This window comes from Suricata suricatta, chromosome 3 (genome assembly GCF_006229205.1).
Source record: "Suricata suricatta isolate VVHF042 chromosome 3, meerkat_22Aug2017_6uvM2_HiC, whole genome shotgun sequence".
NCBI classification, from domain to species: Eukaryota; Metazoa; Chordata; class Mammalia; order Carnivora; family Herpestidae; genus Suricata; species Suricata suricatta.
Window position 1 is genome coordinate 5,928,985 of NC_043702.1, and position 15,985 is coordinate 5,944,969.

Below are 15,985 nucleotides of genomic sequence, written 5' to 3' on the forward strand. Positions count from 1 at the left end.
TGTCCCAACTCCTCTTCTCCAATCTTCTGCTATTCTGTTTAGGGACTGGGGTCTTTTGCTAATACCTTCCTTGCCCCTCCCTCCTTCCTATGAAAACCATCCATTCTGTACAGTGCCTCAGAGCTCCCCTCTACTTGCTAGATGAGATACTGCCCAAGTCATGAGTCCTTAATAAAGCAGATAGATCTTCAAGTTTACTCAAATTTTTTTCTTTAGCAACTCCGAGATATAAATCTGGATGGGATAAATCAGGAGACATACACCATGCAGGATGGTTAGATTTAAAATCATAACGCTTCTGATTTTGTCCCAGATTAAACTATAGATCTATAGACTGGAATTTTTAACACGACCAAAAAATATTTTTCGATTCACCCAGAAGCATTTCTGGCTTCTGGTAAGAGGAGTGGCTCCTACCGGACTAGTGGTCCCACGGAAAATGATGAGAAACTCCCACAAAATGTTGGGCAGCAAGCAAAAGTAGGCAGAAACTGAAGGGGCAAGGGGGGTTGCGATGGCCCGGGAGCATAAGGGTGGCCAGGCGCCCGGGCCGGGTATCCCTGCTCTTCTTATACTCACCTCTCATACCTCTGCCCTCACCCATCCCACAGCTAACTCCTCCCTGTTAAAAGCAGATTAAGATCTCATTTGTAGCCATATAGCAGAAGATGGCCAGCACCTCAGTCAACCCACTACCCACCATCGGGTCTCTGCCCCCTTCTAGAGCTTGGACCAAAGTTCTAGGGGTCATCGCTTTCTGCTGTCTCTGTCTTAGTGCCCAACCCATTCCTTGTCTGCCAGCCCCAAAGCCAGCCAAGCAGCGGGCACTGCATGCCCTTTTTCAACCTCAGCTCTTCTTCCAACGTTCTAACTCGAGACTCAGCCTTCAGTTAAGCTTCGGAGGCCTGCCAGGCTGCCCACGGTAGCAGCCAGCCCACCATGCAGCCATTTGTTTCTCTTCTCTGCCACAGAGCCCTCTGTGCAGTGGCTCCTACAAGCACATCAAACAAGCCGGTGTTTTCATGTGTCCCCGTAGTCATCTGATGGTCCATGAGCATCTAACATGCATGCCACCTCTCCCCGCAGAAAGGTGGATGGCCAACTCGGGATTTCTCCCGTGACACCTCTTTCCCAAAGCCCGTTCCTTCAGTTTTCTGGCTGGTTCATCAGTGGTTGGGTCACAAATTGGTGACTGTACATGGAGGGCAAGGAAAGACCAAAGACAGAGGCGAGCCACTCCAGACCGATGTGGTTGGGGTTAATAAACAAGGAACTTACTCACAAGGCTTGTCTTGAGGGGCTGCAAGGTCAAATAATCTTCGCCCTGCCTGCCAAATCTTAGGAGAGGCCTTCCTGGGTGCAGTCATGTATACCATCCATACGGGCTACCGTCCACAACACCTTCCTCCCTCAAGGCCTTGTCCTTGGAAACAGCTCCCACTGTGAGGACAATGGGCAGAGCACACGTTCCAGGGACAACGGAGGAGCAGAGAAGCCTGGATCCAGCCCCCAGGTAAACCAGTGTCCTCCCGGCTGCTTCCTCCAACAACAGCAACAGCAACAGCAGCAACAGCAACAACAACAACAACAGCAACAACAACAGCAACAACAACAGCAACAGCAACAACAACCAACTTTTAAATCTGCAAAGGATTTGAACAGATTATTGACCAAAGGTCAATACACATATGAAAGTATGCTCCACATCAATAAGGAGATGCAAATAAAAATGAGATATCACTTCTCACCCACTAGGTTAGCTACAATAAAAAAATTTTAATGCAAAATAACAAGTGTTGGCAAAGATGTGGGGAAATTGGAATATCCATGCATTGCTGGCAGGGATACAAAATGGAGTAGCCACTGTAGAGAACAGTTTGGCAGTTCCTCAACAAGTTATGCATAGAATTACCATCCGACCCAGTGATCCATGTCTGCACCTCTACTCAAAAGAACTAAAGACAACCATTTTTTATTTATTATTTTAATTTACATCCAAGTTAGTTAGCATATAATGCAATAATGATTTCAGGAGTAGAATCCAGTGATTCATCCCCTACATATTACACCCATTGTTCATCCCATCAAATGTCCATATTAATGTCCCTTGCCCATTTAGCCCATCCCCCCATCCAAAATCCCTCCAGACCCTCAGTTTGTTCTCTGTATTTAAGAGTCTCTTGTGTTTTGTTGCCCTCCCTGTGTTTATATTATTTTTGCTTTCCGTCCCTTATGTTCATCTGTTTTCTATCTTAAATTCTACATTAGAGCAAAGTCATATGATATTTGTCTTTCTCTGACTAATACATAATACATTCTAATTCTATCCACATTGTTGCAAATGGCAAGATTCCATGCTTTTTGATTGCCAAGTAATATTCCATTGTATATATGTACCACATCTTTATCCATTCATCAGTTGATGGACATTTGGGCTCTTTCCATTCTTTGGTTATTGTCAATAGCGCTGCTATAAACATTGGAGTGCATGTGCCCCTTCGCAACAACACATCTGTATCCTTTGGATAAACACCTAAAGTGCAGTTGCTGGGTTTGGGGGTAGTTGTATTTTTTAATTTTTTGAGAAACCTCCATACTGTTTTCCAGAGCTCCTGAACCAATTTTCATTCCCACCAGTGGCACAACAGTGTTCCTCTTTCTCTGTATCCTCACCAACATCTGTTGTTGGCTGAGTTGTTAGTTTTAGACATTCTGACAGCTGTGAGGTGGTATCTCATCGTGATTTTCATTTGTATTTCTCTGATAGTTAGTGAAGTTGAGCATCTTTTAATGCATCTGTTAGGAATCTGGATGTCTTTGGCAAAGTGTCTGTTCATGTCTTTTGCCCATTTCTTTGCTAGGTTATTTGGTTTTTGGGTGTTGAGTTTGAGAAATTCTTTATAGATGCTGGATACTAACCCTTTATCTGATATGTCATTTGCAAATATCTTCTCCCATTCCATTAGTTGCCTTTTAGTTTTGCTGATAAAAATAACTGTTAAACAAAAATGTGTACATAAATGCTCATAGAAGCACTATTCACAACAGCAAAGAATGAAAACCCATCAAGTGAGGACAGAAACGTTCATCAACTGATAAATGCATAAACAATAATCCACACAATGGAAAATTATTCAGCCACAAAAATAAATGAAATAAAGGAGTGCCTGGGTGGCCCAGTCAGTTAAGCATCAGACTCTTGATCTCGGCTCAAGTCATAATCTCATGGTTGGTGGGATCAAGCCCCATGCTGGGCTCTGTGCTGACAGTACAGAGCCTGCTTGGGATTCTCTCTCTCTGTCTCTCTCTGCCCCCAACCCCGTTCACACTCTCTCTCTTTCTCTCTCTCTCAAAAAAAATAAACATTAAAAAAAAAGAAATGAAATACCAATACATGCAACATCATGGATGAATCTTGAAACATTAAGCTAAGAAGACAGATATAGAAGTCCACCTAGTATATGATTTCATTTCTTTCTCTTTTTTCAAGTTTATTTATTCTGAGAAAGAGAGAGGGCAGGAGAGGGGCAGAGAGAGATGGAGAGAATCCCAAGAAGACTCCATACAGAGGAAGCTGGACACAGGGCTCAAACCCCCAAATGTGAGATCACGACCTGAGCCGAAATCAAGAGTCAGACACTAAACCAAGTGGACCACCCAGGAGCCCTTGTACAGTTTCATTTCTACAAAATATACACAATAGGCAAATCTATCAATGGAAACAGATTGGCGGTTGCTGAGGGCTGGGGAGGGCAGAATGTAGAGTGACTACTTAAAAGGTATGTCGTGTCCTGTGGGTGTGTGATAAAAATGTTCTGGAACTAAGGGACACCTGGGTGGCTCAGTCGGTTAAGCAGAAGCTTAAGTTGGTTAGTGCCTGAGGCTAAAGAGTGACTACTAATGGGGCCATGGTTTCTTTTAGGGGCGATTGAAAACAGTCCCAAATAGATTGTGATAATGGTTGTGCACATCTACAAAAATTCTAAAAACCATCGAATTATAAACTTGCCATGAATGAATTTTATGGTCTATGAAGTATATCTAAGTAAAGTTGTTTCTTTTTTTTTTAACCCACCTAATCTCATTCTCTTAGAGTTATGTGAATTATGAATCAAACAAGGTTTGAGTTTTTTGGATACTCATGTTGAATATTTTTTGAAAAAACACTGATTCATTAGCTACATTGGATAATTACTTATTAACAGAAACAATACTGTCAATGTTCTGCAAGTCTAATCAGCCACGAAGATAAACACATTTCAAAACCCTTTTTGAGAGGAAAACATGAAAGGCATTGTAGATATTGGCCTAGATCGTGTATTTCTAAAAGTGCATATTAAGAATGACTTGGCATTTTGAGGTTTTGTTCCCCAGTCTCACTTAGAAACCAATCCTCAGTTGAATCGATAAATGTAGAGACCGCAGCCCGAGAGACTGGTACTTGTAGAGAGCCCTGAAGGGAGACAAGCTGGCCCAGCGAGTGGGCCTTGCTGGGTAGAAGTTACTGATATTCACATGGAATGGATTTAAATCAGTATTTCTCAACTTCAGCACTAGTGTCTTTGGGGGACAGATTACTCTTTGTTGAGAGAAAGCAGGTGGGAATTTCTTGTGTTTCATGGGCTTTTTAATAGCACATTGGTCTCTACCTACTAAATGACAGTGTCATCCCTTAATTGTGACACCAAAAGTGTCTCCAGACATCGCTCCCTAGCGGTGCAAAATTGCCCCTGTTTGAGAACCACTATCTAGATGATTCCAGAACACAACAGGGGGAAACCTGGGAACACAAGAATCAGTCCTGAGGAATCAGGATCTAGCTTTCTGAGAAAATGCTCCCCAAAGAATCCTGTGAGAAAACAATGTTTCTATCACCTCCCAGGAAGTCTTAGGCTGCAATGAGCTAAGGTCCAGAGAAGGGAGGACCAGGGACCACAGCTTCCCCCTGACAGACCACAAAGCACCTTCTCACGCTGCCAATGTGATCCTCAAACAGCCCTGTGAGGAGCGAGGCACGTGCTCTCAGCCCCATTCTACGATGAGAAGGCTGAAGTCCAAGGCCACATGGCCAGGACGAAGCCCCTGAGATGTGCTGACTCATCATTCAGCCCCCTTCCCCCCTTCAGGAGCTGCTACTCTCCAGGCCTTATATCCCTGGAAAAACAGTGCTGGCCAACCATTGTGGTCTCAGGGGGACAGAGTGACAAGGACTTGGGTTCTCGCCGCAGCCCGTGGCATCAGACACCTCACTTGGTTTGCCCGTTGGTGTGAGAATCGGACTGTCTCCTGTCTGAGGGGGCTCCGTCCTGTTATTCCAGCCTGAAGCAGCCTGTCCCGCATGTGTTGTGTGTACGGTTTTCAAAGTTCTCCTGCGAACACCATCTTACTTGCCCCCAACCCCATAGTGTTCCCATTCCACAGATGGAGAGAGGCCACCTGCCTCGGCCACACAGCTGGGCTTGAATGCAAGGCTGGTAGCTCTTACTGGACTGATGTCGTGAGGACAAGAAGGGATCCCAGGAGCCAGCAGGGGAGGGGAACTTGGCCCTTTCCCACCCTGGCTCAGGCTAGGGTTGGGCTTTGGTTCACTCCCTCCCACAGAGCAGGCTGTGCTGATAGGATGTGCTGGTCCGGAAGCCTGAGCTCCCTGGGTTTGGGTGGCCCCAAAAGGGAGAGTAGAAACCTGTCCTCGAAGCTCTGAGCAGTTCTCTGCTTTGCAGGTAGGAGAGACTAGGATTTTTCTCTGAATTCCTTTGTTCTAAGAAACACACTTCAATGCCCCTTCTACTAGTGAAATGTAACGTCAAACTCTCTTCTAAAATGGGAATACTGGAACCCTAACGAAAAGAGGTTAGGATGGGATGGATGGGTCTCAACTAGGAAGCAAGGAGAGCAGAGAGAGTGCTCTAGCATCCACCCTGGATTGGAGCCCCTCTGGGCACAGGGAAAGGCACCTTCGAGAAGGTGATCTGAGAACTTTTCTGGGGGCGGGTGACAAGGTGCATGGGGCTGGAGAGGGGCCCTGGGTAGGGCCGGGATAAGTGGCTTCAGGACATCTGAGGCTGCCCCAAGGCCCAGCCTCTGAGAGTCCCCCAGTGGGAACCGTCAGCCAGGCAGACAGCCAACCATGGAGCTGCCGTGGCTGGGTCCCTCCCTGGGCAGAAGACACGGGAGAGTCAGTCACTGTAACTTGGGCTCTAGGAAGTGACCTCGTGCTCTTCCACACAGGCAAACCTGGGAACACACGGGTTACCCAAACCGTGAATCATAGCACTATGCATGGAACGTTCCCCAAGCTCTAGCTCTCACAAGGCTCTGCACGTTAGCAAGAGCGTAACAAGAAACTTACTATACTTGCTTTAGAGTTGGGCCAAGAGTTACCTGTAAAATGTGCTTGCTGATTTCATAAGCAAATTGAATCTTGCTGTTGATTCACTGGAATTTCTTAGATTATTTCTGAGGTCAAATATGCTTCCAAATTTTTCGTGGCCACTTGTATTGGGCTTATGGATTACCCCATCAAATTATTTGCCTACTAAGGAGTGTTTGGGTTTTCTGGTTTGTTTTCAGCTCTAAATCAGGCCTTTACTTTTCCTGATCTATGATATATCTTCTTTTTCAAAGACTTTTTTATACAAGGTCATGTAACCAAATTAGCTATTTTAAAGTGAATAATTCAATGGCATTTAGTACATTCACCATATCGTGCAAACACAATGATTCTAAAATATTTCCATCCTTGCAAAGTACGAAATTTTTTTTCACAGTGTTGACCTGGTTTGATCATTTGACCAAAAAAAAAAAAATACCTCTGACTTTGATCCATTTAATTCCTAAAATAAAAGTACATGTTGATAATTACATGTTGCCCAACACCGAATTTTCTCTATGGTGGCATGTAGGGATGACAGTTGAATCCGTGATGCCCAAAAAACACATTCACCACCATCTGGTTTCTTGATATGACTAAACACATTTCTTTTTTTGCAAAAATAGAATGGCCGGTACCAAAGGGACCAAAAATGCTATTTTTTCCTTCTTATGCCAAATGTTTCTTAACATATTTTTGCCTATGAACTAACTACTTGGCTAACTCTTCCTGGCATTGGGATTTCTATTACGTGCCCCATGCTTCCTGGCACCGGTTCAGTTGTGCTCATTTTGTCCACGTTCCTGTTAGCTCTCATAGGTATGGCCAAGTGTCCCACGTGTCAACAAAGAAATCAGCAGATGTTAGAGAAGAGAGAAAAGGGGCTTTGGAATTCTGGTGTGAAAGAGCGATCCGAAGCCTTTTGAAGGCATAAATATTAAAACAAAAACAAAGACAAAAAACTCACAAGATTTTACTTTCCAAATAGCTCTAGGCTCTCTTCCCATATGTCAGGAAGGCATCTAAGAACATTTACTTGCCTTAGGTCAGAAGTCAACATGCTTTTTCAATAAAGGGTCAGGTAGCAAATACACAAGCTTAGAGGGCCACACACGTCTCCATCTAGTATTCTTTGTCATTGCCACTTTTTATATCCCCTTGAAAATATAAAAAACATTCTTAGCTCTGGCTCATATAAAAAACAGGTCTCTGGGCAGATGTGGTCCACTGGCTGTTGTTGGCAGATCTCTAGTTCAGAGCTCTGGGAAAGATCGAGGCACAGAGGTGAGAGAATATGGGTATCTATCTGGACTGCCCTTTCAACTCTGTGTCCATTGTTTTTTTTTTTTAAGTTTATTTATTTATTTTGAGAGATGGGAAGAGAGAAAGTACATGAGCAGGAGAGGAGCAGAGAGGGAGAGTGAGAATCCCATCCAGGTTCCACTCTGTCAGAGCAGAGCCCTATGTAGGGCTTGATCTCATGAACCATGAAACTGTGGCCTGAGCCAAAATCAACAGTCAGATGCTTAACCAACTGATCCACCCAGGTGCCCCTCAGCTCTTGTGTCCTCTTGTGTCTTCACCTATTTCCACAGCAGGTAGTTGTAGGGTTTAGACTGGAAATTTTCAAGACTCATTCTATGATTCTATGACTGTCCCCAGAAGACCTAGCTAAAGATATCTCCTGTTGTTGCCAAGTATGCACCCTGTCTTCATCCAAAGCCTCTGCATCATTCAGAACCTCAGCCTCCACCCCATTCCAAGCCTGTCTACTCCAAGTCTGGCAACTCCTTCTTCAGGAAGCCCTCCCAGGTTGACCCAAAGAGCCAATGCAAGTGGGAAGATTGCACAGATAAGAACAATGTCTATCCAGGAAGAAACAGAGAAATCAAAGAGAAACAAAACCACCAACCTGAGACAGGACTCCCTTTTCTTTGCAGTTGGTCCCTCCAATGAAAACCATGTTGGGCATGACTGGTCTGGGATACTCGAACACAAAGTCATATCTTAACAGCCAAATGGAACCCTTCCGATACAAGGTGGGTAAGTCCACATCTCTCTTGAGGATACTGGATGCGAGGTCTTCATATTTTGAATACAGAAGGTAGAATATGTAGGTTTCCAAGTAATTAACAAGGTAGTTGGCCACCCGTTGGGGGAAGGTCATCCGGTCTGAGAACTGAGTGTAGCATCTGGGAATGTAGGACACAGGGTTTGGGCTCCTGCTGATTGCGTGCTCCAGGGAGCATGGGAAGCCCCTGAAGAGATACACGGAGGGCAGGCCCAGGTACTCCGCCAAGATCACCCCACAGGGCAGAGCTGGGTCTGTGAAGAGGGCGTCGAACTTGCTCTCCCGGAGGAAACGCAGGGTGGCGGAGTCCCCCAGAAGGCTCTGGCAGCTGATGAAGAACATGTCAATAACAATCATGTTATTCCTGTACTCCATCGGAGCGGCGCTCAGGAGCCCTCTCTTCGCAAAGTGGTTATTTCCAAAAGATCGGAAACGGGTCTGCAGCTCCTCCTGGTCAAATGGCACTGGGTAGATTTTTCTCGTGTAGTGTTTGGATTCCTTCAGAAGCAGATTGACCTCGGGCACCAGCACTACAATGTCATGTCCCTTCTCACTGAGGAGCTCAACTATCTCCTTCATACTGAGCCAGTGGCTTCCGTCCTGAGGCACCACCAGCAGCTTGTCACCTACAACCTCACCCCAAAGCACTAAGAGGAAAACCCCTGCAGAAACTTTCTGAAACGCATGGTGGAGGCAGGCCATCTGGGGGGGATACAGGCAGCAACACGAATAAATAGTTTACGCTCTCTCAGCTTCAGGGCTGCCGACTTTCCCTAAACTAATCAGTGCTCTTCACAGCCCTTGCCTACCTCTCCTTGCTCTGAATTTTGCCCTTTGTTTTAAAAGAACCTAAATTAATATTTAACCATTTTCACACACATGGTGAACCAACAGGCCCCCTTACCAGCTTTCACCTGAGCTTCTAGGTTTAATTTTCTCTTTCTCTCCACCATTGTGCCTCTTCTGCCCAAACTCAGTCACTTGTTGAGGACAGCTTGCAAGGTCCCTGGAGGCTGGTGCCAGTCCTCCATCCTGAGCTGTCTGGATTCCACAGCAAGGTGACAATGTCCATCCATGAATAGCTGTTAGTGCTTCTCCACTTTCTCAGCTTTTCTCAGAAAGGAAGTGCCAACAGATGCCCCAAATTCACAATTTGCAGCACACAGCTGCCCAGTCCATGTCCTGGTGGCCTGGTTACCACAGCAACAGCTGGATTAGAAGGTGGGCTGCAGAGGGGCGCCTCGGTGGCTCAGTTGGTTAAGTGTCCGGCCTCGGCTCAGGTCATGATCTCACGGTTTGTGGGTTCAAGCCCCGTGTCGGGCTCTGTGCTGACAGCTCAGAGCCTGGAGCCTGCTTCAGATTCTGTATCTCCATCTCTCTCTGACCCTCCCCTGCTCACACTATCTATCTCTGTCTCTCAAAAATAAATCAAAAACATTTTAAAAATTTTTAAGAAGAAGGTGGGCTGTAGGAAGCCCAGTGCGCATGGAAGAGTCTGATACAATCTCCCCACTCTGGTCTCCGGTAAACCACCGTTATTTGGAGTTTTCTGTTCTATCAGAAGACAGTATCTAAACCTAAAGATACGTGCCCTTGGGGCGCCTGGGTGGCTCAGTCGGTTAAGTGGCTGACTTCAGCTCAGGTCGTGATCTCGTGGTTGTGAGTTCGACCCCCACGTCAGGCTCTGTGCTAACAGCTCAGAGCCTGGAGCCTGCTTCAGATTCTGTTTCTCCCTCTCTCTCGGCCCTTTCCCTGACCACACTCTGTCTCTGTCTCTCTCCCTCAAAAATGAATAAAACATTAAAAATAAATTTTAAGAAATGTGATTCCATACAATGGAATATTATTCAGCCATAAAAAGAAATGAAGTACTGATTTGTGTTATAAAACAGATGAATCTTGAGAACTAAGGGAAAGAAGCCAGTCACAAAGGACCGTGTGCTGTATGATTCCACTTCTGGGAAATGTCAGAATAGGCAAATCCACAGAGACAGAAGGTAGGTGAGTGGTGGCTGGGGGCTGGGGATGGGGTGACTGCCAAGGGGGCAGGGGGTTCCATTTGGGGGTGAGGAAATGACCTGGAATGAGATGGTTGCTCATATCTGTGAAAATGTACACTTTTAAAGAGCAAACTTTATGATACATGAATCATATCTCAATTAAAAAAAAAGAAAAAGGTCTGTGTCCAAGTCCTGGCTTCCTCACTTCCTCGAGGTGTGACCATGGGCAGGCCACTCAGCCTCTCTGTGCCTCAGTTTCATTATCTGCAAAACAGGGCTAATAATAAAACCAACATTCACTAGCTTTGTAATATTTCATTTGGAACCTCTCCCTAAGGGGACAGTCCACCCATGTGAGGCTTAATTCGTGGGAGGCCCCCAACAAGAGGGGATTATTGAATCTGATCATGTGCCTGATCATACGGTCAATATTAATATCATGGAGGCTGGAAATAATCCGTGCTGGGAAACGCACGTGACCCACCCAGTTATGACTGTCCCTGATTCTTTACCACATACCAGTCCATCTATATGCATTGTTGCATTTAATCTGGAAAAGAGCTCTGAGCGGTGGAATTACTTTCTTCCTATTTTACCTCTAGAAACTACGATTCTTACTGAAGCTTACATCGCTGCTCAGTGAAAGAGCTGGCGTGTGCAGGAACCCAGACCGGAAGGTTCTGGAATTCGTGCTCAAACCCTGTATATGGTGCTCCTCCTGCAGTCCTCTGGTGCTTAGACCATGGTGGGGGACCCGGGCTTCACTGCCTCACCTATTAACTACCCACGGCCGCCAGGCACGAGTCAGCCAGTACACGTCCTTTTTTGCAGAGCCCTAGTGGCAGAGCTCCAGGTGAGAAGGTGACACAGGCAGGAAAGACACAGGTGGGAAGGGGAACGGAATAGAGAGGAGAAGAGGGGTGGAGGAGATGCGAAAGGAGAAATGTCTGCAGAGGGATGTTGTGAAATCTGGAGGCAGCTGAGATCCTCTGGCCCTTGCAAGCTAGATAAGATAGAGTTGAACACCATTCAACACCACGTCAGGAGCCCCACCCCTTCCCAGTCTGACTCCTGTGTGCAACTTCTGCTATCTTCTCTTCTCTTTCTTCTGGATATGCTTTTACTTGGAATCCAACATAGGACCCAGCCCCTGGAGGCCTCCTTGAAGCAACTGCAAATGCCAGGCTGTTTCCCAAAGCAAAACTTCCATGAAGATTAAGAGTCCCTAAGGAGGGAGCACAGAGAAAACTACTTCACAGCACACGTAGAAGGGTGCCCCGGTGGCTCAGTCAGTTAAACATCTGGCTCTTGATTTCATATTAGGTCATGATCTCATGGTTTATGAGTTCAAGCCCCACATCAGGCTCTGTGCTAACAGTGCAAAACCTGCTTGGGATTCTCTCTTTCTCCCTTTCTCTCTCTGCCCGTCCCCTGCTCTCTCTCTCTCTCTCTCTCTCTCTCTCTTTGAAAATAAATAAATAAACTTAAAAAAAATCTTTTAAGCACAAGTAGATCTTCTTGTTCCTAAAAATCCTCTCAGCCACGTGCCATTTCCCACTTCTCTGACCCCCGTTGGTGACCAGTCTGCTCTGCTCCATTTCCTAACACTGAGAGGTCTCAGAGGGTAGAAGGGAATTATTGGAAAGTGGTTTGACTGAAACATGGGAAAAGACAAGCATTTGGCCCCATCCCATCTTGCAAGGTGTTTTGTGCTCATAACGGGAGGGTAAAAGCCCACAGCCTAAGGAGTCTGACATGGGACCCCTGCCTTTCTTCCTCTTTAAACAGCTGTCTGAAGTCAAGATCCTTGAGCTCACCCTCCTCCTCCAACTGTGTTTTCGTTCATCTAACAGATGTGCCATGGGCACCAGGCTGAGCACTCGGGACACAGCAACAGGGAAGCCAATGTGATTCCTGCTCTTGTGAAGGTTACAATGCCGAGAGGAGTAATAGACATTATACAGAGTCGCCAAAGAGCTCATTAATTGCCGCTGTGGTTAGAAAGCAAAGGTGACAGCAGGCCTGAAATAGGGTGGAACATGGGGGGTGTGAGAGAGCGGAAGGAAGGACACAGGGATGCAGGGAGAAGCAGGTGGAGGCTAGGTGACACAGAGCTTGGTCAATGGCGCCAACCATGCCTGGGATCCCCAAGTCTGTACCAAAAGATCATGGGGTGACACTCGTCCAATCTAAGCCTTGCTTGGTCACCGGGTCTTGGGTCCCTGAGGACTGCCGGGAAGCCGAAGCAGACACATGCCACCATGACTCTGCACTTGAAGAGTCAGCGATGGGGTGCTCCCCAGGTGGGACAAGACTAAGGACACGGCACCAGGGAGGAGGCACGCCTGTCAAATAGTGGAATCCATCAGAGCCACGCCGGCTTCCAGTTTCCAGGAACAGATCTCACACCACCGCCAGACAGCGGTCAGACAAACTGGAAGAGGGGTCATCCTCCAGGACACTGACCCAGTGACTACAAAAAGTCACAGGAGTTTTGAAAAGGGAGGGAACAGTTAGAGATTAACAGACGTTAGAAGAAATGACACAGGTGGGAAGCTACGTATACCCTGTTCAAACAAATCAACCTTTGAAAGACATGATTTCTCTTTTTAAGAACATTTTGGTCAGGGGCGCCTGGGTGGCTCAGTCAGCTGAGCCTCTGACTTCAGCTCAGGTCATGATCTCATGGTTCACGAGTTCGAACCCCCAGTCAGGCTCTGTGCTGACCAGAGTCTGGAGCCTGCTTTGGATCCTGTATCCCTCTCTCTCTCTCCCCCCATTCCCTGCTAGAACTGTGTGTGTGTCTCTCTCTCAAAAACAAACAAACAAACAAACAAATAAATAAATAAATAAATAAGGGAGCCTGGGTGGCTCAGTCAGTTAGGTGTCTAACTTCAGCTCAGGTCATGATCTCATGGTTCATGAGTTTGAGCCCTGTGTTGGTTTTTGTGCTGACAGCTCAGAGCCTGGAGCCTGCTTTCTGTGTCTCCCTCTCTCTCTCTCTCTCTCTCTCTCTCTCTCTCTGCCCCTCTCTTGATCATGCTTTCTGGCGCTCGCGCGCTCTCTCTCTCTCTCTCTCTCTCTCTCTCTGTCTCAAAAAAATGAATAAACTTTTAAAATAAATAAATACATTCCCACTGTTGGTGGGAATGTGAAATGGTGCAGCCGCTCTGGAAAACAGTGTGGAGGTTCCTCAAAAAACTATCAATAGAACTCCCCTATGACCCAGCAATAGCACTGCTGGGGATTTCCCCAAGGGATACAGAAGTGCTGATGCATAGGAGCACATGTACCCCAATGTCCATAGCAGCACAGTCAACAATAGCCAAAACATGGAAAGAGCCTAAATGTCATCACCTGATGAGTGAATCAAGAAGATGTGGTATATATTCACGATGGACTACTACATGGCAGTGAGAAAGAATGAAATCTGGCCATTTGTAGGAAAGTGGATGGATCTTGAGGGTGTCATGCTAAGCGAAATAAATCAGGCGGAGAAGAACAGATACCATATGTTTGCACTCATAGGTCTAACAGGAGAACAGGAGAAACTTAATGGAGGACCAGGGGGAGGGGAAGAGGGAAAGAGAGTTGGGGAGAAAGAGGGATGCAAAACTTGAGAGACTAATGAATACTGAAAATGAAATGAGGGTTGAAGGGGCAGGGGGAGGGGGGAAAAGAGGTGGTGGTGATGGAGGAGGGCACTTGCAGGGAAGAGCACTGGGTGTTGTATGGAAATCAATTTGACAATAAACTATTAAAAAAAAAATCTTAGCCAAAAAAAAAAAGAAAGAAAGAAAGAAAGAATAAAGAAAACCGAAGCAGGAGGAGGCATCGCAATCCTGGACTTCAAGATGTATTACAAAGCTGTAATCATCAAGACTGGGACTGGGGCACTGTGCACCTTCTTCAAGATAATGGCAAAATACTCCCCTGGGAAAGACCACAGATAGGAGTGAAAAATATTTAGCTACAATTAAACCACACATATTCAAATGATCCAGAAACACTGCATCAAAAGAACTCTCCTTTATGTATTTTATTATTTTTGTGTCATTAAACACATTCTTACAGTGTATGAAAAAGTACTGAAGACAGTTGGATGAACTCATCATCATAGAAAATAAACTTTGTTGCCAATTTTTCCATTGAAAGTCAAAGAAAGTCTTGAAGTGATGATTAAACTCCTCCAGAGTTTAAGTCATGGAATAAGTCTTTACTGTAAAATTGGATGATATTCCCAGTTGCCAACTCACCTCTGGCATGATTAAAACCACCTCATGCCCTCTGTGGATGAGTTTCTACATGACGGAATGCATGGTAAGCCAGTGGCTCCCATCTGTGGGTACTGCCAGCAGCTTGCCTGGCTCAGCAAAGCCAAATGTCAGCAGAAGACACACACACAGGGAAGCTGGGCAAAATTGCAGGAGCCACTGGAAAACTGCAACCCAGAACCATCCATCTGCTTGGATTCTGAGCTGGTGTCATAGAGTCAGTGGAAGAAGTACAGGCATAAAGCCCGCCCAAGGAGAGGCCATGCATTCATACATTCATTAAAAATCACACTCATTGCCAGTGATGTACTTGTAAGAACAATAATGAATAAGGAACATTTGCTGAGGCACATGCTTGCATGTTTTCCAGATAAAAATATAGCTTTGATCTTTGCCTTGGGCAGAGATCACACACTGTATCACAACACTGTTTGAAAACAGAATTATTAAACAGTGTTTTTAGGACTCAGACTGATAAGAAGCAAGGTAAATTGTAATAGGGGTACCTGGGTGACTCAGTCGGTTAAATGTCCAACTTCGGCACAGGTCATGATCTCATGGTTTGTGGGTTCAAGCCCCACATCAGGCTCTGTTGCTGACAGCTTAGAGCCTGGAGCCTGCTTCAGGTTCTGTGTCTCCCTCTCTTTCTCTGCCCTTCCCCTGCTCATGCTCTGTCTCTCTCTGTCTCAAAAGTAAACATTTAAAAAATTAAAAATAAATACATAAATAAATAAATTGTAATAAAAGTAGTATTTTTGCAATTTGTTCCAAGGAAATTTTGGGGTTTATCCTCAGACTACATAAGTCTCTTTTTTCAGAAAGAGATTAGTATCCCAGTTTCCAAGGAAAGATCTGGAGCCACATACCACTAATCTGCTCATTGGCAATGGAACGGTGCTCACAAGGGTCTCTGAAATGCACGGTGTTGCTGCTGGTTTGTTCCATATCTAAACCCACTGAGGCCTCTGAAATGTGCAGACTGATAATCCCACCTCCAAGGACCGTTCAGGGATGTGATGGAATGTGACTGTCATCTACTTTAAATCTCTTTCCCTAGACACAATGTATGCAGTGGGTGCCCCATGCTTGCCAGAAGCACTCTGCTAGGCATCCTCTCTCTGTCCTCTCTGCTCCTACATTCTTCATTTAGACTTCTGCTGTGGGTTCACCCCAATCAGACTGCTACTCTACTTCAGGAATCTCTTTATCTGTCTCCCATACTCTCCTGAGCACTTGCAAGGTCAGGGGTATATCCTCTTCACGTTTGCAC

General features: G+C 45.7%; 1 protein-coding gene across 1 annotated transcript; it reads right to left on the reverse strand.

Annotated features, from left to right (window-relative positions):
- Positions 1–8,258: 8,258 nt before the first annotated feature.
- On the reverse strand, positions 8,259–9,143 carry LOC115286262 (UDP-glucuronosyltransferase 1-6-like). The gene has a single exon (XM_029932861.1). It carries the CDS (start codon positions 9,141–9,143, stop codon positions 8,259–8,261), a length of 885 nt encoding a protein of 294 aa, XP_029788721.1.
- Between the last annotated feature and the right edge of the window lie 6,842 nt (positions 9,144–15,985).